The sequence below is a fragment of the Aythya ferina genome (genome assembly GCF_964211825.1).
Source record: "Aythya ferina genome assembly, chromosome: 3".
NCBI classification, from domain to species: domain Eukaryota; kingdom Metazoa; phylum Chordata; class Aves; order Anseriformes; family Anatidae; genus Aythya; species Aythya ferina.
This window is the reverse complement of record NC_140298.1, coordinates 4,494,393-4,520,583: the sequence shown is the minus strand read 5'-3', so window position 1 is coordinate 4,520,583 and position 26,191 is coordinate 4,494,393. Positions and strand designations below refer to the sequence as shown.

Below are 26,191 nucleotides of genomic sequence, written 5' to 3'. Positions count from 1 at the left end.
TTGATTTATCAAGTTCAGTAAAGTAAATGGGAGGGTGGCCATTATATGGACTCCTGAAGATTGCATGTTTGCGACAGGATTGCTAGCCACCGTTGTGAACAGTACTGCCATCATGGAATTTGCTTTTCCTCCTGACAACTGAGACATTGGTCCCACTAACAGTACTTCTAAAATTCCCTTTGTAGCTCTGCTAGTTATCCAGCATCACTTAAAGAAGCATACAGCACTAGTACAATTTTGTTATGCCTCTTCGCTTTCATGCTTCCTGTTTTTTGGAAACTCAGTTCCTATGTAAAATATGTAAATTACCAAAATCTGAAGCCAGTTAGTATTTTCTCTTTGATTTGCAAATATTTACTATGCATTTTTAGCTTGATAGATTTCCTTTTATATGTCCAGCTTACATTCTGGTAACCTGAGGATTTGTAATTTATTATAATCAATGGAATTGATTTAGTGCCTTACAGTTCAGGAAGCAAAAGAGAAATCTGATCTTAATGTTTTGAGTTCTGTAGTTGTATGCCTGAGGCTTTCTGAAAAGCCTCTAAAACGTCATATGCTTAGGGAAAATATTATGAAGAATATGATGTATGAAAATACCTGATATTTGTGTGTGCTGTGAGTGCATCTGCTGCTGCTGAGCCTGTCAGTATCTCTCTAGGTGCAATCATCCATTTTTTTACAGTTAGTATTTTTTAACTCCAAATCCCAGTAATTCAAGCTACTGAAATTTTCTGTAACATTTACCAGTTGCTGCGTTCTTCCAAATATTCTCCTCTAGATTGTTTGTTCCTTTCTGAGTTCTACAGAATCATGTGGTCCATGCTCCTTCTACATATTCAGTGTATTTCAGTTTCCTGAATGTTAATCTTAATACAACTGGCAGAGTGCTGTTGTCTCTTTATGTGCTATTGACCACAGGACTTCTGATACCTCACTTGTTTTAAAGTCTTGTTAATCCATTGATGTGAATCAAAGACTCTTAAAAGTGGATTTTTCCTCATTGCTTATCTCTGTAATCTAAGTAGTCTTTTAAAATCTTAGTCTTAGGCCTGTTGTGCCATTTTACGTAGGAGATGCATTAAGGAAGATGTTAGCAATTTCCATCTTCTCTTTGGTTTTAACATTTTGGTTTTGTGGTTCACTGGAGAAATTTTCGATCCTGCAACTTGTACTGTAGTCATCATCTAGTCTGACCAGTTGCTGTCTTTTCTACTCTACCCTTTTTTCTCACACCCCTAGCCGACTGAAGCCAGGATGCTCTTAAAAGATTGCTTTAATTTAGTGTAGCAATGTAAAGTACAGTTTTCAAAATGAAATCGTATTTTAAAGGATATCTAGTGTATTCTCCTTGGGACAAAAGAAAGGATTTTAGGATTCTAAGTAAAAATGAGATGTTAAGACTCTATTCAGGCAGTCATATAAAAACATACTACTGTGTACTGTTCTTCAGACTTGAGCTAGTGTGAGTAATGTGAAGTAGTTGTAGTGAAGTTTTAACTTCAGCAGCATTTTTTGGAAAGTTTCCAGTAGTGTAGCTGTCTTTGCTGATGGATGCAAAAAGATTAATGTGTGTGTTTTTTTCCTACTTGACAGCATTTACAGCCATATAGCATTTTTCTGTGTTGAACCAGGTGGTGAGATCTACCATTGTGTACATCATTCCCAAACATACAATTGTAAATTCATTTCACAGAATCACAGAATCACAGAATTTTCTAGGTTGGAAGAGACCTCAAGGTCATCGAGTCCAACCTCCAACCTAACGCTAACAGCCCTCCACTAAACCATATCCCTAAGCTGTACATCTAAGCGTCTTTTGAAGACTTCCAGGGATGGTGACTCCACCACTTCCCTGGGCAGCCTGTTCCAATGCCTCACAACCCTTTCTGTAAAGAAGTTCTTCCTAACATCTAACCTAAAACTCCCCTGGCTCAACTTAAGCCCATTCCCCCTCGTCCTGTCACCAGGCACGTGGGAGAACAGGCCAACCCCCACCTCTCTACAGCCTCCTTTAAGGTATCTGTAAAGAGCAATAAGGTCACCCCTGAGCCTCCTCTTCTCCAGGCTGAACAAGCCCAGCTCCCTCAGCCGCTCCTCGTAGGACTTGTTCTCCAGGCCCCTCACCAGCTTCGTCGCCCTTCTCTGCACCCGCTCAAGCACCTCGATGTCCTTCTTGTAGCGAGGGGCCCAAAACTGAACACAGTACTCGAGGTGCGGCCTCACCAGAGCTGAGTACAGGGGGACGATCACCTCCCTAGCCCTGCTGGTCACGCTGTTCCTAATACAAGCCAGGATGCCGTTGGCCTTCTTGGCCACCTGAGCACACTGCTGGCTCATATTCAGCCGACTGTCCACCATCACTCCCAGGTCCTTCTCTGCCTGGCAGCTTTCCAACCATTCCTCTCCCAGCCTGTAGCTCTGCTTGGGGTTATTGCGCCCCAGGTGCAGGACCCGGCACTTGGCCTTGTTAAACTTCATGCAGTTGACCTCAGCCCATCGGTCCAGCCTATCCAGATCCTCCTGCAGAGCTTTCCTACCCTCAAGCAGATCGACACACGCACCTAACTTGGTGTCATCTGCGAACTTACTGAGGGTGCACTCGATGCCCTCGTCCAGATCATCGATGAAGATATTAAAGAGGACCGGCCCCAGCACCGAGCCCTGGGGGACGCCACTAGTGACTGGCCTCCAACTGGACTTGGCTCCATTCACCACGACTCTTTGGGCCCGGCTATCCAGCCAGTTTCTAACCCAACGAAGCGTGCGCCAGTCCAAGCCAAGAGCAGCCAGTTTCTTGAGGAGAATGCTGTGGGAGACGGTGTCAAAAGCCTTGCTGAAGTCAAGGTAGACCACATCCACAGCCTTTCCCTCATCCACCCAGCGCGTCACTCTGTCATAGAAGGAGATCAGGTTCGTCAGGCATGACCTGCCTTTCATAAAGCCATGCTGACTGGGCCTGATCGCCTGCTTCCCCTGCAAGTGCTGCATGATGACTCTCAGGAGGATCTGCTCCATGAGCTTTCCTGGCACTGAGGTCAAACTGACAGGCCTGTAGTTTCCTGGGTCTGCCCTCCGGCCCTTCTTGTAGATGGGCGTCACGTTTGCTAGCCGCCAGTCGATTGGGACCTCCCCCGATAGCCAGGACTGTTGATAAATGATGGACAGTGGCTTGGCCAGCTCCTCTGCCAGTTCCCTCAGTACCCTTGGGTGGATCCCATCTGGCCCCATCGACTTGTGCACATCTAAGTGCCGTAGTAGGTCACCAACCTTTTTGCCTTTAACTTTTTGGCTTCTCTTTGTGAAGATCTGATGTCTTCTCTTTAGTATGCCGGTCCGGTTCTTTGAGTGAGGAAGAACATCTTAGCCACTACCGTTAGTGGCTTACATATCTTTCTAGATAAGATGCTGGCTTACATTGCCACCTGGCATGCAAGTATTGACCAGAAGGGATGTAATGTTCTACCAGCAATGTCCTTGTCCTCAGCAGAAGTGAGTTGTCCTGTAAGACCATGTCCACGATTTAAAAAAAAAAAAAAAAAAAAAAAAAAAAAAAAAGGTTAGAATACATAAATTGATTGAAAGCAGGTGGAGGAAGAAACTTAGCTGTATAAAATGGGAAGGAAATAGTCTATAATTCAATGAAATGATGTCCCTCCTAAACCAGCACTCCTAAAGGAAACAATGCAGTGTCTTCATGGATTTTCAGCAATTTTCAGGAAATTAACTGCTAAGAAGCTGATGTCAGCTGACTTTTTTTGCTTTTCTCAACAGGGAGGGTTTACACTAAATGCGGACTTTGATCTTTTGGAGATGGGATTTAGATACCCTTAATTATTCATAAAATTTCTTGTAGGGTTTTGGGGTTTTGCTTTCTTTAAAGGCCAAAAATAATAAAAACATTCGGTTCAAGGGAGGGGAAAAAAGACCAGCTGCCTTGCTGGGAAATTCGTTAAGATAATATCTGACGTTATGTTTGGAGCAGAAGCATTATCAGAAGGTGGAATAGAGAAAAATGCACAGTCATTGAGGGGAGATAAATTAATTTTACTTAAAGTAGAATGTGACTGCTGCAACTTTGGTTACAAGTTCCACATTTCTTCCTGAGAAAAGGCAGTTTTCTGTAATGACAGAGATGAGTAATGAAGATAAGACATAAATGAGGCCAAATTTAACTTTCTAGTTAAGATCCATATGGAAAAAGGAAAGCATTTATTATCACAATGAAGGTAGTTGCTTAAAAGTCCCAGTACAGAGAAAATAGGATCCTCCTGAGAAAACTATTGTAGAATTTTTGAAAGCCCTCTGTCATATATAAGTGGGAGGAAGATACTCCAGCTATTCTCGTGAAGTATAAAGAAGTTGTCTGATTTCTCTGTAATTAATACTTGATGAGCCATGAACAAAGCAATAGGTGTTGAGTCTTTCCATCAGGAAGGGTGAATGCAGATGCTGCAGTTTAAGGATTTTAGTTAGGTGAAGGAATTTTGTGTTCTTCTACCACGCTAATGACTTCTGCTGGGAGTTTAAACATTGAGAAGAGCTTTGTTTCAAGTGGCTGGTCAGGCCAATTTAACCAGGTAACGTTAGGTCATGCTACTGAGATTTGTTAAAACACGAGAATTAAAACTCTTTCCTTCCCTACTTGAAGCTGCAGGGCTAATGGTAGTTTTGATGCCAATGCCAAAATGAAGATTACAATAATTACTTGTTGTGCAACAGAACATCCTGTGGGTCTGGCATCTGAGGATCTGTTTAGAGGATGCCAGATAGTTCCTTGAAATTACAGCAGGTAGTATGAATTTAGAAGAATACTTAATAAACCTTTAATCTTTGACAAAGTAATTAAGGCTTTAAAATTTGAATCTTGAGCCCACATAGCTTTCGTGGATTGTAAAAAAAAAATAAAAAAATGAAAATATCACACCTTGACTACTCTTTTTTTCCCCCCCTTTTCTCTACATATCTGAACAGAGGTGCTGAATTACTTGTAGGTCGTTCTACATTTTTGGAGAATGACATCCTTGGGAATGAATAACTAAGTTATTGTAAGTTTTTGTGTCAAACCTCTTGCATACCAAGGAAGACAGGCAGCAGTGAATATCTTTGTATGCTAGATTAGCATCTCTCTGATTTAGTGCCTGTGTCATCTAGTTACTTCAGCAGGTCAAATAATTATTTTCCGATTCTATTCTCCTGTGTGAGATACAGAAAGGAAAGTCTGTCAGTGTCTAGAAGCAGTACGAATCACTTAAAAGTGGTTTGTGTAGTCTGGATACCATCTTCTTGAGTGGCAGGTGAGAACTTTCCCATTCTTCCCATTTCTTGGCAGCCATTTCAGAGCAAGGCTTACAGAGAAGAGTCTGTCAGACTTGCTTAACTTGTCTACTGCCATGCTGTTTATGAAATAGATTGTTACGTCTGGTGTAAAATTGAGAGGAAAAGAAAACTTAAAGGAAAAGAAAATGTCTTTTCAGTCTGATTCTTTAGGCAATTTACTTCTTGCTTCTCCTATTTTTCTTACAGATTACAGATTTCTTTGGCTTTCAAGTGCAATAACAAACATTCCTTTACCTCCTGTAAAAGCTGTTCCCAAGTTTATTAATGCTTATGTATGGCCAAGCACTCTTATCTCTGATAAGCATCTATCTGTCTTTGGTATTGGTCAAAAAGATCTTTTGCTAGCATGGCGTCCATTATAGCAGATACCATTCTGAAACCAGCTGCTAAAAATGAAAGTCTTGCTTCATGTGGGGTTAGCTTTGATAGCAAATGTGTGTTTTGCTATGTGAAAAGAAGGTTCCCTAACTTAAATCTCTGGGTGCAGAGACTCTGCGTTGCTTTCTTTCAGTGTGACACAGCAGTGCATGGGAATGGGTAGGGGAAATGGCAAGTGATTTTGTGTGCTGGGGGAATGACTGGGGTACATTTGGGAGCCTGTAAGTGTTGTACATTACCAGTTATCAGTATGTTGTCACTGCTCCTGATTTAGTCAGTGCTAGTGTTGTGGGGGAAGGAGCGTTCACTATGGAGTTCACTAAAGAGCTTTGGTTCCATTTTAATTAAAGCTTTTGCACAATTGTGTAACAGTAGCACTTATTAACATGCATAACACAATGCATTTAATGGGAAAATAAGGTGGACATAAAGAGAATTGAATGAAAGATGAGGGAAGGAAGTCAGGCTAGAAGAAGAAAGATTTAGAATGGTTTGGGCTGGAAGGGGCCTTAAAGATCATCTAATTCCGACTCCATAGAATGAGTAGTCTCTTAAGAAAACTCAGTTCAGCAGAAAGCCTACTTTTTGAAACCTGTGCATCACTTTTCACATCACCTGTTAGCTGGCAGTGGTCAGAAGACAGAATTCTAGATAATAATGTAGATAACAGGGTTGCCATGAAGTTGCTACAGAACAAGAGTAATTTTTTTTAAATGCATTTCAGGTTAAAATATTATGAAAATAACTTTATTTATTAAAAATGTGTAGCAACCACTATTTAGAAAATGTGGATGCTCTTGATGTTCAGTTTTAATGAAGAGGCCAGAAGACCATTACTTCATGTGATACTACCCCTAGATCAACTGCAGGAGCTGCCACTTGCCACAAATAATGCACGTGAGAGCACAGCATACTCATGTAAAAGTACCAAATCATTGCAATCCAAAGTAGCGTGTGCTGCCACACTTTGTTATGCAGAGATTGGAGATGAAATGCATGGAACTGCGTTTCAGGGTACCACCTCTCACTTTCTCAGGGGTCTGTTTCACCTTTGTAGAGGCATCTAGAAAGGCTGGCTTATGTATCCAGATACTAAAAATGCTTTCTTGATGTACTCATAATGCATTTTCTTAAAGAGCAGGTACAGTCCGGCTCATGTTTGAAAATACAGAATGCAGAAACAAGATGTATTTCATTAATGTAGGCATAAAGCTTTGAAATTCATTTATGTCTTTGGAAGTTATTATTGGAATTGATTTTTTGTGCATATGTGCTTACGTACTTCTTCCAGCTTCCCATGCACCTTACAAGTGGGATTATTGGCCCCATGATGATGTTCGAGCTGAATGTAGGTTTGTGGGTCTGACTAATCTTGGAGCAACTTGTTACTTGGCATCCACTATTCAGCAGCTCTATATGATACCAGAGGCCAGACAAGCAATCTTTACTGCAAAGGTATGGTTTGCAATCTTACATTCTTTATTTGTTATTTTGTAAAAGTTTATATTTCGTTTAAAAAAATAATAAGTGTAATTAAAAATAAAAAGTTTAAATTCATTTTTCCAATGAAAAGGTTAATAAAATATGGATTTACTTTTAGGACTTGTTTCTGTGTAAAGAATATTTCTTCAGGACTTCAGTTTGCTCTGTGTTTGGTTAAATTCTTCTGCTGATGTCTAAAGTGATTTTTAAAAATACATATTTGTAATGCAGTATGTTCTTAAGGTGGCATTATAACAGCATGTTCTCAAACTCATATTTCTGTTGCTGTCAAATAGATTGATTCAGGTTTGTTTTTATATGACTTGTTTGTTGTTTCTTATCTCCTAATCTGTCATTTCATTAGAGTAAATGCCATCCTTCTTGAATGTTTATAAAGCCCTTGAGCATGTTACTGGAAGTATTGCAAGTCTTGTAAATTATTCACTGGGTGTCTTTCAGAAATATTAATATTATTAATTCTAACTATTTATTGTAACAGAGAAAGCTTCATTTTGGTCCTTGATATCAGTAGTGTGCATATAACGTGAAACACCCTGACTGGCAGTGACCTCACTGTTTTTTATTGTCACTTAATTTCAAATAGAATATGCAAATCAGGAATAAAAATAAAAAATAAAAAAGGAAGCTGCTGGTCTACAAGTGAAATACACTGTGTAGAGGATTGATCAGAACTCCCACCATGTCTATTAAATAGAAAAAAGTATTCCAAAATTAGTACAGTCTTTTCTGATACTTCCCCAAAGTTCCTAGCTGCTGCACATTTTTAGAAAATAGAGTCACCTTTTGCCACAGGTTTAGTGTCAGGCCAAAAAATGAGCAGGAAGTGCTATGTATACATGCAAAATAGTGAGCGTGCTGTGTATTCAACTATGCAATTATTTTTCTTAATTGTCCATAATAAAGGTGGATTTTTATAATAATTATTATTATTATTTTATTTTAAAAAATGATTACTTCATCTTCTGAGGCTCTGCTTTTGGAAAGTTATAAAGGTTAATTTTTATTTTTTTTTAAATGAATTTCTTCTAGTATTCAGAAGATATGAAACACAAGACCACTCTACTAGAACTCCAGAAAATGTTTACATACTTAATGGTAGGTGCTGGTTGGTGTGAATGAGGATGTTTTATAATGTGCCCTATTTTTCTTTTAAAAAGGGGGTGGTGGTGGGGGGGAACAAAATACAAGAAAAATGTAGATACCATTCTGTATGTGATTCTTGACGTTGTTCAAGACAGTTCAATGATGTTATAAATGTGAAATATTTCTGAAAAAGTGATGATCCTTGTTGGGTCCCTTCTGACTCAGGATACTGTATGATTTTTAGTATAATATAGGAAATTAAAAAGAAAACTGTGGAGAGCTGAGTGTTTTTGTTCTTGGCACCAGCTTTTGTCAAAGAAAATCATAACCACTTTGAAGACAAATAGAGAAAAGGAATTTAAGCATGTGGTGCCTGACATAAATCATAGGAAAAATAAATCTAGGCATTTATGTAAGAAAAAACCCACAAAGGAATATAAAATAATATGAAGATCTATTATTATTAAAACCTTTAAGAATTACTTAATTCCAAACCAGATAACATTAACAGTGTCTTGTCACATATTGTTAAAAGCAAATAGTATGTATATCATTGCTTAGAAGGACAAAATTCCCTTTGCTGTAAGTATGTTCTGCATCTCCAGTGTTAGCATTGGAATGGGTGATGTATTCTAAAGAAATGCAGTATAACGCAAGTTCCTTTCTCAGACTGAACACCTGCAATGGAGAACTAGACAGCGTCATTTTATACAATAGAGAAGTCTGAATGAGAATTAAGCACTTGTCAAGACCCACGTCATTACTGTTTAGAAATACATAAGGACAAACTGCTGTTTGTCATACCGTATTTTGTATCTGAACGTATATGCAAAAGCTGGCAAAAACTGGATGTGTCGCATCTTCAGCCAAGTTCTTTTAATACTGGTTCCTTTCATTAAGAATTATTTTTTTTTTTGCTAATAATGTTTTATAATGAGTATTGTAATAATGATGGTTAAAAATTGCTTCACATTTCATCATTCATCATTAAGGCCCTTACACAACTTCGTTGCCTGAAAGGCACGTGGAGATACTGTATGTGTATTTTTAAATAGACCTTTATATAGCTATGTTCTGTATATCTGTGTAACTTAAAAGTACAAGGATTTGTGGTTGATTTGTTTTGCTTATTTTTTATTCATTTATCTATTTATTTTTACCTAAAGGAAAGTGAATGTAAGGCATACAATCCAAGGCCTTTCTGTAAAACCTATACCATGGATAAGCAGCCACTGAACACCGGAGAGCAGAAAGATATGACTGAATTCTTCACTGACCTGATAACAAAAATAGAAGAAATGTCTCCTGAACTGGTGAGTTACTGAGAGGGAGCAAAAGGGAGCTTGAAAAGTTACGGATTTGCTCGAATATCCTTGACAGAATTTATTAATTCATTCGCAGAAAAATACAGTGAAAAGTTTGTTCGGAGGTGTTATTACAAACAATGTTGTTTCTTTGGTAAGTATTCTTTCCTTATCCTTATCTTTTTAAGATACTTTTTAACCTCTCAAAACAGTTAGTTAATTGCTTTTCTCTTTCATTGCTGTGATTCAGGACTGTGAGCATGTAAGTCAGACTGCTGAAGAGTTCTATACAGTAAGGTGCCAGGTGGCAGATATGAAGAATATTTATGTAAGTACTGCCAGACTGGGGTAGATCAGATCACAACTGTAAAAGAAATAAGTCTTTTACATAAGAGACTATACTGTACACTATTGTATATGCTGATGCTTTTTGTATCTGTACTCTAGTTTTGGTGTATTTCTATGATGATATTAATAGGTAATTTGGTTGAACTGGTCTGTGTTTTCTATGCAACGTGTTTTCTATAGCAACATGCAATACTTGTGGAATTGACTAAAAAGTTATAGACAGTAATCATTATTTAGTCCCTTCTGTGTTTAAAAAATGGTCATGTTTTATATGAGATTTGTAAATGTCAAAAGATTTATATACATACATGTATTACTAAGTTAATTTAAAACTTCTATAAAATAATTTTAGGTTATCTTTTTAAAAAAATACTAATCCTCACATGTGGAATTTGGATTTAGAGCACATAAATTCTTTAGGACAGCTCAGAATATTGGGTACCATTTCTCTGAATTGGTTCCTGAAATTTGTGTTTGTTACAGAAAGACCAGTTTCTAGAACCCGATCTCAAACTCTTTTCGTAGTTCAATTGCATGCTCTTTCTGCAAATTTTCTGGTAGTTTTGACCACCTTAGTTTCAAAGCTTACAGATAGGTATGTTGATTAAACGTGCTGTAAGACTTAGAGAGAGGGTCTTGTAAAGCAGGCTATGTAAGCACAAGATTTAAATATCTTACATAAACGTAAGCTCCTTCTGTATTGTTTGTGATATGTAGGAATCTCTTGATGAAGTAACTATTAAAGATACCTTGGAAGGTGATAACATGTATACATGTTCGCATTGTGGGAAGAAAGTGCGGGCTGAAAAAAGGTATGATTAAGAGGAATTAAGCATTCCTATTTTTTTGTTGTTTTGTTTTTTGTAAATTACTGAAATCACTATTTGAATTAGAGTAATTCTTTAAATGAAACAGGACCATGGTTTCATTCAGTTCACTAATGTGAAGGCCTATGAGGATGTGATCCCTATACAAATGACCATATAGCTAAATAATCGAATTTCCAAAACAAAGACTATAAAATATCTTAGGGAAAGATCACCTAGACAGCAACGTGTTCAAGACCTTTTTTATATAAACAAAAAAAAAATTAGAAATCAGTAACTTTTGAAATCTATTACTTTTCCAGTTTTTGAAAGAGCAAATTCTTTCAGAGTTTGTTCAGAATTTTTATTATTTATTATGCAGGATAATTGCTAAGGTTTCATGCATAGCCCTGAATTTCTTAGTCTAAAATTGGTAGTTCTGTAATTGTTTCCTTATTTTAAAAAGTCTACTAATAAATATAAAGATAAATTAAAATTTTGCATCGTCTCTTTATTGTAACTAACATAATTCTTAAGAGATGAAAAACCTTGCAGTTGTTCTTATAGCTGTTATAAATAGCATGGGTGAAAGTAGTCTGTTAAAATAATTAATGTGAAGTTTATGAGATATAATACAAGATATGTTCTACATTGAAACTTGTCAGTTACAGGATAACAACTCCATCTAATGAGGGGATTTGCATTGGTAAATTCCTTCATGACTCATATTACTGTATCATTTTAGGAAGCTGTCACTCATGACAAGCAAATTTGGTCTCTCCTCCAAGGCATAGTGATATGATAAACGGAATTGTTCAGTCGGCTAAACCTGACCTTTCTGCTGCTGGTTACACTACCATACTCTAAGACATTTAGATTGCTGAATTTTATTTTTATGTGACTTTGTAACAGGTTTCCAATTTTATATTTGAATAAATGTGTTGAAAATTGTTGTGGAAACACAATTTAACCAACTAGGCTCTTAATAAATCACAACTATTTTTAATTCTTCAGGGCATGTTTTAAGAAACTACCTCGTATCTTAAGCTTCAACACAATGAGATATACTTTCAATATGGTAACCATGATGAAGGAGAAGGTCAATACTCATTTTTCATTCCCTCTGCGTTTGGATATGACACCTTACACTGAAGATTTCCTCATGGGAAAAAATGACAGAAAAGAAGGTATGCCTCATAGAATGAATTGCAAAGGGGTTTTCTCTTCCGTGTTTGTACCATTTTCTGTATATGTTATGTATGCAAACAAGTAGTGATTTTTTAAAAGAAAATAAAATCACTTTTAATTGACTTATATTTCCAATTTCACGTATTTTCTGTAATACAAGAAAATTGGCTAATTATTTTTGTTTTCCCTTGCAGTTCAGTTTGAATTATTCTTAAACTTGTTTTTAAAATATGGGAGATAACTAATAGTTGTATACAGCTTGTTACTAGCCTATTTTGATTTTGCTGAGTAATACTTGAAACGGAAAAGGGCTGACTGACTGCCATCATAAATAAGATGTGCTAACTTAGTTATTAGTTCTGATCTCTTCAGTAGAGATGCTTTGGAAAAAACTTAAGCTGTTTTACAAGAGTTGGGATTTCTGTGCCCTTTGTTCTGAGTATGGACTTTCTGGCTCTCATTGTGCACCGATGAAAAGAAAAAATAGAAAATGTTTTAAGCGTAACTTTAGGTAATGTGTGTGTGAGACATACTAATGTTGAAACTCATGTGTTTATGAAATAACTAAATACTGTATTAAATTACTTAAGGTTTTAAGGAAGATGGTGAATATTTGAAAGAAACCGAGAGTTACGAGTATGATCTGATAGGTGTAACGGTTCATACAGGAACTGCAGATGGTGGACATTACTACAGCTTTATCAGAGATATAGTCAATCCCCATGCTTACAAAAACAACAAATGGTGAGTTATACAAAGCAAAATTGTATCATTTTATATCTTTAAGTAACTAAAAACTGTTGACTTTGTCAATAACATAGAAGCTATGTGCTGTAGGTTCTCAAGAGCACAAGATTTTGGCATTTGCTAGGTATGCGTGTATCAATTTATACATCTGTTCTTGTCTGCTGTAGCGGTAATAATTGTGGAGAGCCTTGGACTCAGGCATCAGGAGAGTACCAGGCTCACCTTACAGTGCAGCAAATACTTGATTCTTGGCATGAATATCAAATGCTATTATATTTCATATTTCAGTATATATGAACAGTAAGATTAAATAGATCATCCTTCATCATAAAATCAGGTTACCTTTGACAAGCATACAGCAGCATTAATGATTGTGGATTTCGATCCTTTTCATTTTCTCCATTTTCAGTTGTTTCAAACAACAATTTGACTTCTTCCCTTTAAACTCAATGCATCCTGTGTGCCAGATAAGCTGTTACAATACGTAGGTTATCAAGATCTGTTCTTACTGTACTTTTTATATAGTGAATTGTATTCACATTTTAATTTTATCCAGCTAGTGATCTGTCTTGCTTTCTAAGCCACCCTTACATCACCACCACCCTTTTTTTTTTTTTTTTTTTTTTTTTTAACCTACAACATCGCGCTTCTAATTTGGGAACTTTTGCATACATTGGACAGACAGTGGTTGTGAGGAGGGAGAAAAAATGGGGAGAAGTAGCCTGAGAAAGGGATGAGACACAGGCATGGGAAGGAGGATGGTCTTCCCAGGTGATGAAACAGAGCAGAGAACTCTCTCTCCCATTCGTATCTAGTTTCATATCTCAGATTCTCTGCTGAAGCCATGCATAGGAGATAAGATTTCTTCTTTTGTTCTCTGTAATATCTGCCTGGAACATTTTTGAAGCATTTTCAGCCAGTAGGCTAATCACTGGTCCGAAGGGAATCTTTAACAGTGTACAGTGTTCCTTTGCACCATTCCAGTTGAGTTCTACTGATACATGGGATGGATCTCCTCTTTTTAATTTTGATTACCACTTCACACAGATTGAAAAGCAAGAGGCAAATCTTCTTGGCTGCATTAGAACTTAATCTCTACCACAGTCATATTAGAAAAATGGGGAAAATAATGTTCCTTGAATAAAAAGATAATATGTTGTTAAAATGCCGATTTCTTGATTTTACTGAAAGAAAGTGACTTTTAGGATCACTTTTGAGTTTGCTGTGGTTCAAACAAAGCAATAGGAATTAAGATAAATACTTAATCTGAAGAACAATTTTAAATGCTTGTTAAACATTTGTTTGCCGTGAGAGACAAACAACAGTTCTTTTAAAAGCTTACTCTTTTACAGGTATCTTTTCAATGATGCTGAAGTTAAACCATTTGATTCTGCCCAGCTTGCTTCAGAATGTTTTGGTGGAGAAATGACTGTAAGTGATGACTCTTGTTTTTGTCATGTTCCACCATTCGAATATCTGTTTTGAAGACTTTCGTGAACAATTCCAAAGTGTTCACCTTTGGTTTTCCATCTGTTGTGAATGTATGAGAAACATATGCAAGTTTTAGATGACTCTTATTAAACTTTTGACATCTTTGTCGTGCAAGTGATACTTTATCTTATTTAGATCAGTCATTCTTCCACTACTGATCTGCTTGAAGAGTCCCCCACTCCTTAGGGGAAGAAAGACAGCAGAGTGCTTGCAGGCTGGTGATTCAAGCTGCCTAGTTTTTGTACGTTATCTGTAGGACAGAAGTTGATCCAACAAAGAAGGGTCGTAATTCCTTCCATACTGACTATTGTATTACTGAATTTGTGCATATGAATCCAAATGTTTATATGTGGTTTTGAAAGATAGGTGTCAGAAGCATAGCATAAGTACTATTAATGAATCAAAATGAATTAGTGTAGTCTATAGTGAAGTATAAAGGCAAAATGCTGAAATAAAATAAAATAAAAAAAAAAAAAACAACAAACTTTGGTTTGTTAAACAGATTACATATACTTAGGCGCCAAAAAGGAAGAGGTATCAGTGAGATAGATGAGACAGGAACTTGTGTGAGAAGGTCAAGATATGCCATAGCAATTCTGAAAAATCAGAATAGGTGACCATAGAAGAAGAAAAAGACTATTTTGAACAAGAAAGAAATTGTCAGCAATCTCTCTGCAACTAACTTGAAATAGTTCACATGCACGTTTACATCAAATTGTCAGTAAATCATTTTTAAAAAATCATTTAAAAAGGTCACAATTAATGGTGTTACTTTCTTCTTGACAGACAAAAACATATGATTCCGTTACTGATAAATTTATGGACTTCTCCTTTGAAAAGGTATTTCTCTTCTAAACACTTCCTATATGATGACATTTCTACTTTGATAATTTATCTCTCAAAGCAAAAATTATACAGATGTTTTTTTCTTCAAGACACACAGTGCTTACATGCTGTTTTATAAACGGATGGAACCAGAGGAGGAAAATGGCAAAGACTACAAATTTGATGTTTCATCAGAATTGCTGGAGGTACAAGTTGATTTGTTTTAACACATCTTAAAATACTGTAGGAAATCCTAAACAAATCAGGAATCTGAGTAAACACAGGAAAACAAGTATAATTTGAATGAGTAGGATGATAATCCTTTAATTGAGAAGAATGTTGTTGATAGAAAGTAATTTAAAATCTCCATAGTACATAAATTTCAGACACTTTCTCATTCTGTCCTGTGATTTTTAGTTCACATATCTAAATAGCTTCATATTTGTAAAAAATGGTAGATCGTTTGTTTTTATTTTTATGAGCACTTAGCAACATTTTCTTAATAGTTGCAGTAGTACAGGAAGTGTTCTCATTAACTGTCATCCTTTTTATCCTTCAGTTCCTCAGCAACTTAGTGCTTTCAGGAGGGATGTAAGTTAGTATAGTATACTATACACTAAGAGTAACTCCAGCTGCTTCTTTGCACTTCTCCTAGTGGGTTGCGAAATATAGTTAAACTGTGCTTATTACAAGGAAGCATCAGTCAAAAGAGGTTCCCTTCCTCCACGTAGTCATGGAGAGAATAGCCTGAATATGAGTAAAAGGAGTAGGAGGAAAAATAAAAGCCACTAACGAGAGAAAAAAAAAAAAAAAAAAGACCACTTGTTCTCCCCAGTGTTGACTGCTCTGACTGAGGATACCTGGTTATTAATATAAAGATACCGTTTATCCTTGTATGGTCTGAGGAACTGGAAAAGACAATGTAGAGGAGCAGAGCATTATACTAGGGATCTCAAGAAACTGGCTGCTCTTGGCTTGGACTGGCGCACGCTTCGTTGGGTTAGAAACTGGCTGGATAGCCGGGCCCAAAGAGTCGTGGTGAATGGAGCCAAGTCCAGTTGGAGGCCAGTCACTAGTGGCGTCCCCCAGGGCTCGGTGCTGGGGCCGGTCCTCTTTAATATCTTCATCGATGATCTGGACGAGGGCATCGAGTGCACCCTCAGTAAGTTCGCAGATGACACCAAGTTAGGTGCGTGTGTCGATCTGCTTGAGGGTAGGAAAGCTCTGCAGGAGGATCTGGATAGGCTGGACCGATGGGCTGAGGTCAACTGCATGAAGTTTAACAAGGCCAAGTGCCGGGTCCTGCACCTGGGGCGCAATAACCCCAAGCAGAGCTACAGGCTGGGAGAGGAATGGTTCGAAAGCTGCCAGGCAGAGAAGGACCTGGGAGTGATGGTGGACAGTCGGCTGAATATGAGCCAGCAGTGTGCTCAGGTGGCCAAGAAGGCCAACGGCATCCTGGCTTGTATTAGGAACAGCGTGACCAGCAGGGCTAGGGAGGTGATCGTCCCCCTGTACTCAGCTCTGGTGAGGCCGCACCTCGAGTACTGTGTTCAGTTTTGGGCCCCTCGCTACAAGAAGGACATCGAGGTGCTTGAGCGGGTGCAGAGAAGGGCGACGAAGCTGGTGAGGGGCCTGGAGAACAAGTCCTACGAGGAGCGGCTGAGGGAGCTGGGCTTGTTCAGCCTGGAGAAGAGGAGGCTCAGGGGTGACCTTATTGCTCTTTACAGATACCTTAAAGGAGGCTGTAGAGAGGTGGGGGTTGGCCTGTTCTCCCACGTGCCTGGTGACAGGACGAGGGGGAATGGGCTTAAGTTGAGCCAGGGGAGTTTTAGGTTAGATGTTAGGAAGAACTTCTTTACAGAAAGGGTTGTGAGGCATTGGAACAGGCTGCCCAGGGAAGTGGTGGAGTCACCATCCCTGGAAGTCTTCAAAAGACGCTTAGATGTACAGCTTAGGGATATGGTTTAGTGGAGGGCTGTTAGCGTTAGGTTGGAGGTTGGACTCGATGACCTTGAGGTCTCTTCCAACCTAGAAAATTCTGTGATTCTGTGATTCAATGTGCTAAACATATTCCCAGTATGGGACTCACAAGTGGTATCTCTCTTTTTATCATCTGAAAGGCCAGTCAGTTTCCCGGCCCCCTCTGGCCAGAAGTATTGCTTTATCATCTGTCACATGTTTGGTTCTTAACTTAAAAATATCCTTCATCATTAGCCAACAAATCAAATTGTGTTTTTTATCTTTCAGTCTTGAAAATAACAGATTTTATCAGATTTAAAATTTAAAACTATTTTTACAGAGGAATGAGAACCTAGTGTGAAATCCTCTTCTGGTTAATGGTGGAGAATGAAATTTTACTCTCTAAGAATTTAGCAAGAGGTTACAGAGCTTATCAGGCTTTGGGTGAAAATTTAAACTGTTAGACCTACCTAGCTAGCTAAGCTGCTGGCACATCTAATTGATCTCAATTAATGAAATGCTTAATGCTTAAAGAGATTTTATTTTGTTTATACTATTGTAGATATCAAAGTATTGTCTTGAACTGCATTTCCTTTTTTTTTTTTTTTTAAGAAATTAGACCAATTCTGAAAATTTCAGCCTGAAAATGTAATATAAGGCATGAGATCGCAGCAAGAGGGGAAGGTTCAGAACATTGTTTAGCAGTCATATGGCAGGCAAAACTATCATCTGCTATAGTATCAACAAAGCAACTTGGAGCTACGCCTTTAAAATAGAGGAAATGTTCCCAGAAATCATTTTTCATACAAAAAATGTTGGTTTCCTAGCCACAGCAAGCATTTAAGTATTCTTAAAATCATGCTTATGTAGTGAAATAAACTGCTTTCTTGTATCTGATGTTAGCATTTTTTCTTCAGTGGATATGGCATGATAACATGCAGTTTCTTCAAGACAAGAACATTTTTGAACATACGTATTTTGGGTAAGTTTCTTTAAAAATGTAAATTAATGCTTCTTTTCTTCTTGCAGATTTTCATGATTTATTTTAATTAACAAATAAAATTACTGACTCTAGGTTTATGTGGCAGTTGTGTAGTAGCATCCCAAGCACACTACCAGATCCAAAAGCAGTTTCCCTGATGACAGCAAAGGTAAATATTTCAAAAGTGTATTTTGCTTATCTTAAATGGACATTTTAATTACATTGTAACTGAGGCATTCTGTGATTAATGGTGCTTTTTTTTTTCCCCCCTCAGTTAAGCACTTCCTTTGTGCTAGAGACATTTATTCATTCAAAGGAAAAGGTATTCTATTTACTTGTAAATTTTCATTAAGTAGCTGCATGAATATAGTGAAAAGTGTTTGTAGTTTTTCATTTCAAAAGTGTGATTTTGAGATGTAGTGAGTACAGTAGACAATACAAAAACGTTTGAAGAGTGTCCTTCAACACACTCGTAATAAACACCACACAATGGAAAAAATGTGGAGATTTTAGCTTACTTTGCAGAGCATTGGGAACAACATGTCTTGTGTTCTTTTCATTTGAAGATTGTTGGATGATTCAGGTTTTAGCAAGTACTTGTTAAGGTCTAATATAGAGGACATTGTTTACCACTGAGCAACAGTTGTGCTCACGAGTTTTAAGTTACAAACACCAGTGTGAACAACAAGAAAATTTTATTCTATCTGACTATCTGTATTTTCAGTTGACTTTTACTTCTTTCTCATCAATGGTTCCTGTCCTGGTTTCAGCTAGGATACTACTACTAGTATCCTAGTAGTAGTATCCTAGGATTAGCATGATTGCAGTTACAATCAAACAGAACTAAATGGATAACAATTAAATTTTACGTGTGACTTGCAGTAGTTTCAACAGAAGTACTGTTATTTTTGTGTAGATACAACACATTTCTAGTTCATAAAACATGCAGTGGTTTGTAGTAGCTATTATGCTTAATCTAACTGATCATATAGATTTTTTAAAAAGATTAAACCATCAATTATTATTTTAAGTTATAGTTTTTTTTCTGTATTTCTTTTTACAGCCTACAATGCTTCAGTGGATTGAACTGTTAACAAAACAGTTTAATAACAGTCAGGCAGCTTGTGAAGTAAGTGACTTAGGAACTCAGCAAAGTACAAACCAACTTTCTATATATTGTTTAACTTTCCTGGAGGTTCGTATCCCTGGAATATTTTGGACTATGAACTACTGTATTTGGCATAATTGTGCTCTATGAGATGAAATTCATCCTCTCTGAATACTGCAGATTCTGGGGAATGACTTAACTTTTATTTTCAGAAATGCATGGTCAGACCACAGGTTGTAAACAATTTGTCACTGGAAAAAAAAAAAAAAAAAAGACCCTGCGGCGTGAAAGCCTTTGTATTTGATTAATTATGCCCTACTGATTTGTGTGATTAAGAGGTGTTGGAATGAAATTGGACCAGAGAATTGGAAAGACTGACTAAGGTTTAAGGATTGGAATGGAAGGGACTGCAGCTGAATCCAAGGGAAGAAAGAACAGTGTGCTAAAACGCTGTGGCATGATGAAGAGGCTTAGAAAGGGAGTTAAAAGCAGCTCATGTCTGACTTAGCTGGAAACAGATTCATGCATCACCTTGCTTGTGAAGCTGAGAATCTTGAACCTCTGATGTGTAGAAAAACTGAAAACTCCTAAAAGGAGGAGGAAAATATGGAAGAATGTTTTTACGTTAGGAAAATCAGGAATCTGCCTGAAGGGAGTCTGGGAAAAAGTAAAAAGGGAAAAACTGAGAAACCCCAGACAAAGAATTTACTGTGGTGGTGGTAAAAACAGTTTTGGGATACTGAAGAAAAGTTTGTGGTAGACTTTCTATGACAGTTTGAATGTACAAGGATCCCAGTTGCATACTGCATCCTGCAGTAGACTTGATTAGGTACAAATGAATAAAACTTATTGGTCTTCTACAAATGGATTTTGTGTTTTTAAATCATTACATAACAGACGGGGATTGGGCGATAGTTTCATTGGTATGATGTAGTCTTAAGATGCTTAAAACGAGTGAAGGTATTTCCTGTAGTAAATAATATGTTCAGTTAAATTAAAAAAGCAACTTGGATTCTTTAAACTTCTTTTCTTGTGAATAAAATAAAATTCTGGGAATCAGAATATTATTTGAAGAGTCTAATTATGAATGAGTCATTCTCTGTTGTTCCTACACATTTTCTGCCACTGGAGATAGTAAGACTTTTTAGTAAAGCTCCACATTTTAAAATGCAAAAGGGATCTAATTCAGGAGCTACATTCTTGTTTAAACCTGTCCCTGCTCTGCCAGATTCTTCAGCTGATGCTTCATTGTAAGCATCATTTGTTACTCTGTTGACATCACTTTTCAGGATAAATGTTTCCTTACAGATAATTGAATAATGGCCTGCAGAACACAGGGATAAGAAGATACTGGAAATAAATTTATATTAATGTTTATTGCTGTTGATCCTTATTCCTTTCTTCTCATGCACAGAAGACATTTATATTTCCCTTGGATTAATACTTCCTTATTCCTTAATAATAGTAACATCAATTTCTCTTCAGACTTTAGTATCATGCAAAAAGAAGATTGGACTAAAACAAGTTTGGAACAAAACTAACAAAGTATGTATCTTCTGCAGTGGTTTTTGGATCGTATGGCTGATGATGATTGGTGGCCAATGCAGATTCTAATAAAGTGTCCCAATCAGATTGTGAGACAGGTAAGAAAAGATGTTCCTATATAAATCAAGTGACTGCTTGACCAATGAACAGAAAAGGACAAATATTATGACGCATACAGTGATTCTGAAAGGTTACATTGATACCTTTAATTGTCCTATTCTTTTACATTTTTGCTTAGTGTTTAGAGAATATGCTTGTCCATGGGGGCATTATTGTTTGAAACAAAATCTGTTTTATTGCAGTGCCTTAGTTGTACAGGCAGGATCACAAAATAACACAGTAGATACATAGATACAATTTAAAGCTTATACAGCTTCCACATAATCTCTACAAATTCGAATATTCTACGTTAAAAATGCTTTTCTTTACCAGCTGGTTCAACAATGTTTGAAGATAATGCCTTCAGAAAATAAAAAGTAGTTAATTACGTATTTTCAGTGCTCCTAACGGAAAGCTTCAGTTCTAAACTTTTCTGCCTTTGTGTGTAGGTATCGTTTTAGGACATTATGCCACAAAGTTTTGTTAATACCCTTTTCTGGAAATGTTTAAAATTGGAAACAAAAAAAATAATAACCTATGTTAGTAGCATTTGAATATTTCCAGATATAAATACTATTAATAGTTTAACATATGTGTATATTTTCTTTGCAAGTTGTTCAATTAAAAACTAACTGTACCATTACTTTATCTCACTTGAACCCTCCAACTGGTTTAACTTCTTAAAGTATTAAGGTATTTTTTCCATTTAGAACCAGTCATTGTTTCTATATGCAGCACATCATTAAAGGAGCATATTTCGTGGGAAAACTATGCAAGATCTTAGGCAAAACTCTAATCCTTGATGAATTTTTCTAAATTTAATTTAATTTAATTTAATTTAATTAAAGAATGGCCTGAAGGAACTTGCTTAAATTTTTTTGGAAAACAAATCTCCTGATAGCCAGAGGCAAAATAAAAAGTTTGCCAGAACTATCTAAACATTCCTGAAAATAGAGATAGAAGAAAGAATAACGTTTATGAGCAGTGGTCCTAAGTCATGTTTCTGTAGTATACAGTGCACACCAATATTAAAACTTGTTTTTAGGGTTTTTCCATAAAATCTGTTCATAAAAACCAGGTTTGACTATTCTGTTGAAATACGTGGTGTCAGTACACTAATAAATGGAATGTGGATGTCTTAATCTCAGCTTTAACTTTGAATAACGTAGAGCTGGAAATAGTACTAGGAGGCAGAATATTCTTTGCTGCAAGAATCTGTATTGGCATGTATGCAAAAGAATGAACACGTGGAGTTCATTTACTTATCATTTGCAGATGTTCCAGCGCTTGTGTATTCATGTGATTCAGAGACTGAGGCCAGTGCATGCACATCTTTATCTCCAGCCAGGAATGGAAGACTGGTAAAATAATAACACCTGAAAATTTATATATATTACATGAAGTACAGCAACCACTTTTGTCTAATGAATTACTCAAAATGGCCTTGTAAGCTTAAAATTGTACTGTTTTAATTATTTTTTATTATTCTACCCAAAATGCTCCCATTCATTTAAAATACTACATGTACTGTGGTTGGAGAAGACAGTGTCTGTAGGTACAGTGTTTGAAGTATTTGTTCCCTTAGACTAGATTTTCTGCCTGGTTTTCCTTTCAGTATCACTGAAAAGCTGCAAGTGTAAGTTCCTCTGCTTACACGTGAGAATCTTGTACATTGGATCCAGAGGCATATAGGTGGCAGTTAAAATTCGTAAACCAGTACAAGAGGGTGGAGGTTAGAGTCCAGTCCTGTGTCGTATAACTGAATCACAGTTTTCAACACAAAACTACTGGATTGTATTTCATTCTGCTAATTACCAAGGAAACTGTCACTTTTAAAATATTTATTCTTTTGATACTTAATGGGAAGAAGAGAGTGTTCTTTCTTTCATGTCTTGGGTTAAGCTTGTGATCCTTACATGTATGATACCTTTTTCCGGAAAAAAAAAATAAAAAATGGAGCTATACTGCCATAACAAAATTCAGGACATGAAAATACAGTTTTCATATCAAAATACAGAATTCAGTTTTCTCTGGAAGACTAAATTCTACGTCTAGGCTATATTTGGCATAAGAGAAAGTGTCAGAGATCTGAATATTATAGTAGGGAAGAGTGGAAAACGAAGTTTTCCTGGAAAAAAGGACAGGTTCAGATGATTTTATACTCCATGTATTGTGTGAAATGTCTAAATCTGATTACGTTTTCAGTTCGGATGACATGGATGGTCCTGTGGAAGACATCGGCAGTCGCTCTTGTGTAACACGTTTTGTGAAGACTCTCTTGTCAATTATGGAGCACGGTGTTAAGCCTCACAGTAAACATCTCACTGAATACTTTGCCTTTCTTTATGAATTTGCCAAAATGGGAGAAGAGGAAGTGAGTATAGCCTTAGATATACGTGTGCAATTTGTAAAACTACATGTCTGTATTTTCAAGTAACTCAATATGTACATATTTCAGAGCCAGTTCTTGCTCTCGTTGCAAGCCATATCAACAATGGTCCATTTCTACATGGGAACTAAAGGACCTGAAAATGTAAGTTTGAGTATCTTTTATAATGAGAACTAGTCTTTCCTATCTGTATATATGAGATCATTGATGCTATGTCTCATGAACTGTCTTTCAGCTGTTAAATTAAAATTGCTTTAATCATGCAGTATTCTCAATGTTCAGTTGAACATTATATATAAAAAAGATGCTGAATTGACTATTCTATAAACTACAGTTCTCTGTTTAGTACAAAAAGAGAAATTAGGCAGAAGCAATTAAAATTGCCATCATCACACTGTTAACAACTGATTGCATGTTCGTTTTGTACAAATTAAGCATTTAAACTTGTTTATATATATATATATATTTTTTTTTTCCTTCAGCCACAGGTTGAAGTACTTTCTGAGGAAGAAGGGGAGGAAGAGGAGGAAGAGGAAGATATACTTTCTTTAGCAGAAGAAAAATACAGGCCTGCTGCACTTGAAAAGATGATTGCCCTGATTGCTCTTCTAGTGGAACAATCTCGCTCAGAAAGGCAAGAGCTTCTGAAAACACAAAAGCAAATTTTAATATAAGTTAGTTCAAAATGGGGATAGATGGTTTTGTTTTGTTTTGTTTTTTAATTGGTTTAAGCTTTTAACAACATAGATCAGCTTGTACATGGGTCCTTTAAGCTGTTAACCATTTTAAGATAAATATTTTGTCATTGTTGATGAAACAAAAGATTGAGGCTAAAACACTGAATACATTCAGTTGCCCTGATTTGGATTTCCTTTTTTTTCTTTTTTTCTTTTTTTTTAATTTGGTCTGTTGAATTAGAAAATATTATTTTTATTTAGTTTTATGCCACTACTTGTATTTTTCTTGTATATCCTGATACTGAAGAGCATGAACTAGCATTCACAGTCCTGAATTTCTCCTTAACCTGACTTAATAATCTCTGAAGTAAAATGATGAAGGTTTTCTTGTTTTTTTAGACATTTGACTTTATCACAGAATGACATGGCAGCATTAACAGGAGGAAAGGTAATTAATTTAAGTATGAATATATAAACCTCAAAAAAATGCACATTTGTGTACACAGGTAATTGTAGACAATATACTAATATCTTATTATTTGTTTTAGGGTTTTCCTTTTTTGTTTCAACATATCCGTGATGGAATCAACATCAGGCAAACTTGCAATCTCATTTTCAGTTTGTGTCGGTACAATAATCGACTTGCAGAACATGTAAGTATCAGCAGCTACAGCTATTTGTTGAAGATCTTATCTAATAAGTGTAATGGGATTATTTATTATTTTAACTGAAAAAGCACAAGTCTAAGTGAGTTTTGTTTGTTTTGTTTTTAAGATTGTGTCCATGCTTTTCACATCTATAGCAAAGTTGACTCCTGAGGTATGTAAACATACTACCTGTATATTAAATAATTTGTATTAATATTTTTTCTGTTTTAAATTACTTAAATAATCCTTTGCTAATCAAAAATCTTGCATGGAAGATGATCCATGAAAGTTTTTGTGACATAAAATAAGCTCTAACTGCGCTGTATATTAAGTTTTCTAAAGCAGAAATCTGGTATGCAGTTTCAGATGGAAGTTTTATTCAAAGCCAAACATGCTTCTAGATTCTCCACCTATGTTAATTAACTTAAAAAAAAAAAAAATGGTAACAGTAAAATGTGTATGTTAGAATAAGTGGAGATAAGGAATTACCATCTGTTTGTTCAAGTTTTGGCTCACTATTCTGCAATTCTGTGCATGTAAACACATTTCTCAGTCAGAATAAATTCCTGCCCTGGTAATAACAAAATACTGAGAGTTCCAAATGGATTCCACATGGAAAAATATATACAGAGTGGAGAAGTGTATGCTCACACAAGGACATTCTTGTATACTGCTGTCAGAAAAGAAAAAACAATCAGGAAAAATTGAGGGCATGTCAAGCAGAGGTGACATGATTGTGGATGGAAAAGAAGCACATGCAAAATCATTCTCATGACAGCTTTGCTTTGTGTGATAGAATGGGCACTATCAGATGACAGTCTACTTCCCTCCTATCATGCTAACATTTGCTACATTTTTATGCTTTCTTTGCTTTGCACTTATACACATGCACAAGAGACATTTTTAGTGAGGTGCAAAATATAAAATAGTAATAATAACCACTTTACTAAAGCATTGTTAAAAGCTGGGTGACTTAGCAAACTTAAAAAAAATAATACTATATCACATTAGAGTGACCATGTTAGAGGAGACGTGTTGCTGTTTTCAGAGGGAAACTGTATGCCAGTAATAATGATCAGTATCAACCCTCAGAAGCTGTGATGTTTTAGATAAATTTTTCAGGATCCATGTTACATGTTCTGCAAATGCTTAAAAATTATAAATTTCTAAGATAGTGATATTACACACACACATATATATAAAAACAGAGTCAGCTGTTGAATTCTTAAATGTTGCATAGCTTGATTTTTTTCCCATTGTTCAGAGTAATGTCTGGCTTAAAATACCTGTTGTTGTTCCCTTGTAACTATGTATTTCTACTAGAGATCCTATCTAGTTTGATAATGTTGCCTTGCAGTAGCTATAATCAGTGGGTTAGTTCCATGCATAGCTGTAGTAGAAATAAGATAGATACAGACAGATGGATTATTTACAGATTAAGTAATAAGGGATTAAAAGCAATTAAAATGTTCACATCTGAAGTTAGTAGATTTTTTTTAAATCGAAATATTTTGGGATGCCTTTTTGAGTTTATAAAAGAATTAATAGAATAAATGAAATAGATTAAAATGTTTATTTTTATTTTTATGCGTTACAGGCAGCCAATCCTTTTTTCAAATTGCTGACTATGCTAATGGAATTTGCTGGTGGACCCCCAGGAATGCCCCCCTTTGCTTCTTACATTCTGCAGAGGATATGGGAGGTACAACACGTTAAAAAGAAAAACAATTAGAAGCTAAATTGTATTTCTCTTGTTCGCTTTTTTGTGT

At 36.3% G+C, this 26,191-nt stretch overlaps 1 protein-coding gene across 10 annotated transcripts in view; it reads left to right on the top strand.

The window, feature by feature from the left end:
• USP34 (ubiquitin specific peptidase 34) overlaps nucleotides 1–26,191 on the top strand; it is a 135,208-nt gene that overhangs the window by 85,717 nt on the left and 23,300 nt on the right. For 7 of the 10 annotated variants that reach the window (XR_014691187.1, XR_014691188.1, XM_084513739.1 and 4 more), the window contains 24 exons: nucleotides 7,010–7,173; nucleotides 8,251–8,316; nucleotides 9,471–9,617; nucleotides 9,706–9,762; nucleotides 9,859–9,936; nucleotides 10,674–10,768; nucleotides 11,777–11,949; nucleotides 12,541–12,694; nucleotides 14,050–14,128; nucleotides 14,975–15,028; nucleotides 15,124–15,219; nucleotides 17,893–17,957; nucleotides 18,051–18,126; nucleotides 18,232–18,279; nucleotides 19,021–19,152; nucleotides 20,628–20,708; nucleotides 21,985–22,070; nucleotides 22,915–23,083; nucleotides 23,168–23,242; nucleotides 23,581–23,732; nucleotides 24,175–24,223; nucleotides 24,324–24,428; nucleotides 24,550–24,594; nucleotides 26,020–26,124. Coding sequence is in view for 8 of the 10 variants with exons in the window: in XM_084513739.1 (XP_084369865.1) it covers nucleotides 7,010–7,173; nucleotides 8,251–8,316; nucleotides 9,471–9,617; nucleotides 9,706–9,762; nucleotides 9,859–9,936; nucleotides 10,674–10,768; nucleotides 11,777–11,949; nucleotides 12,541–12,694; nucleotides 14,050–14,128; nucleotides 14,975–15,028; nucleotides 15,124–15,219; nucleotides 17,893–17,957; nucleotides 18,051–18,126; nucleotides 18,232–18,279; nucleotides 19,021–19,152; nucleotides 20,628–20,708; nucleotides 21,985–22,070; nucleotides 22,915–23,083; nucleotides 23,168–23,242; nucleotides 23,581–23,732; nucleotides 24,175–24,223; nucleotides 24,324–24,428; nucleotides 24,550–24,594; nucleotides 26,020–26,124 (2,351 nt within the window). In the remaining 2 variants the exon portion in view is untranslated. The remainder of the gene's footprint in view (nucleotides 1–7,009; nucleotides 7,174–8,250; nucleotides 8,317–9,470; nucleotides 9,618–9,705; nucleotides 9,763–9,858; nucleotides 9,937–10,673; nucleotides 10,769–11,776; nucleotides 11,950–12,540; nucleotides 12,695–14,049; nucleotides 14,129–14,974; nucleotides 15,029–15,123; nucleotides 15,220–17,892; nucleotides 17,958–18,050; nucleotides 18,127–18,231; nucleotides 18,280–19,020; nucleotides 19,153–20,627; nucleotides 20,709–21,984; nucleotides 22,071–22,914; nucleotides 23,084–23,167; nucleotides 23,243–23,580; nucleotides 23,733–24,174; nucleotides 24,224–24,323; nucleotides 24,429–24,549; nucleotides 24,595–26,019; nucleotides 26,125–26,191) is intronic. The other 3 variants (XM_084513741.1, XM_084513744.1, XM_084513740.1) reach the window with 2 other exon arrangements.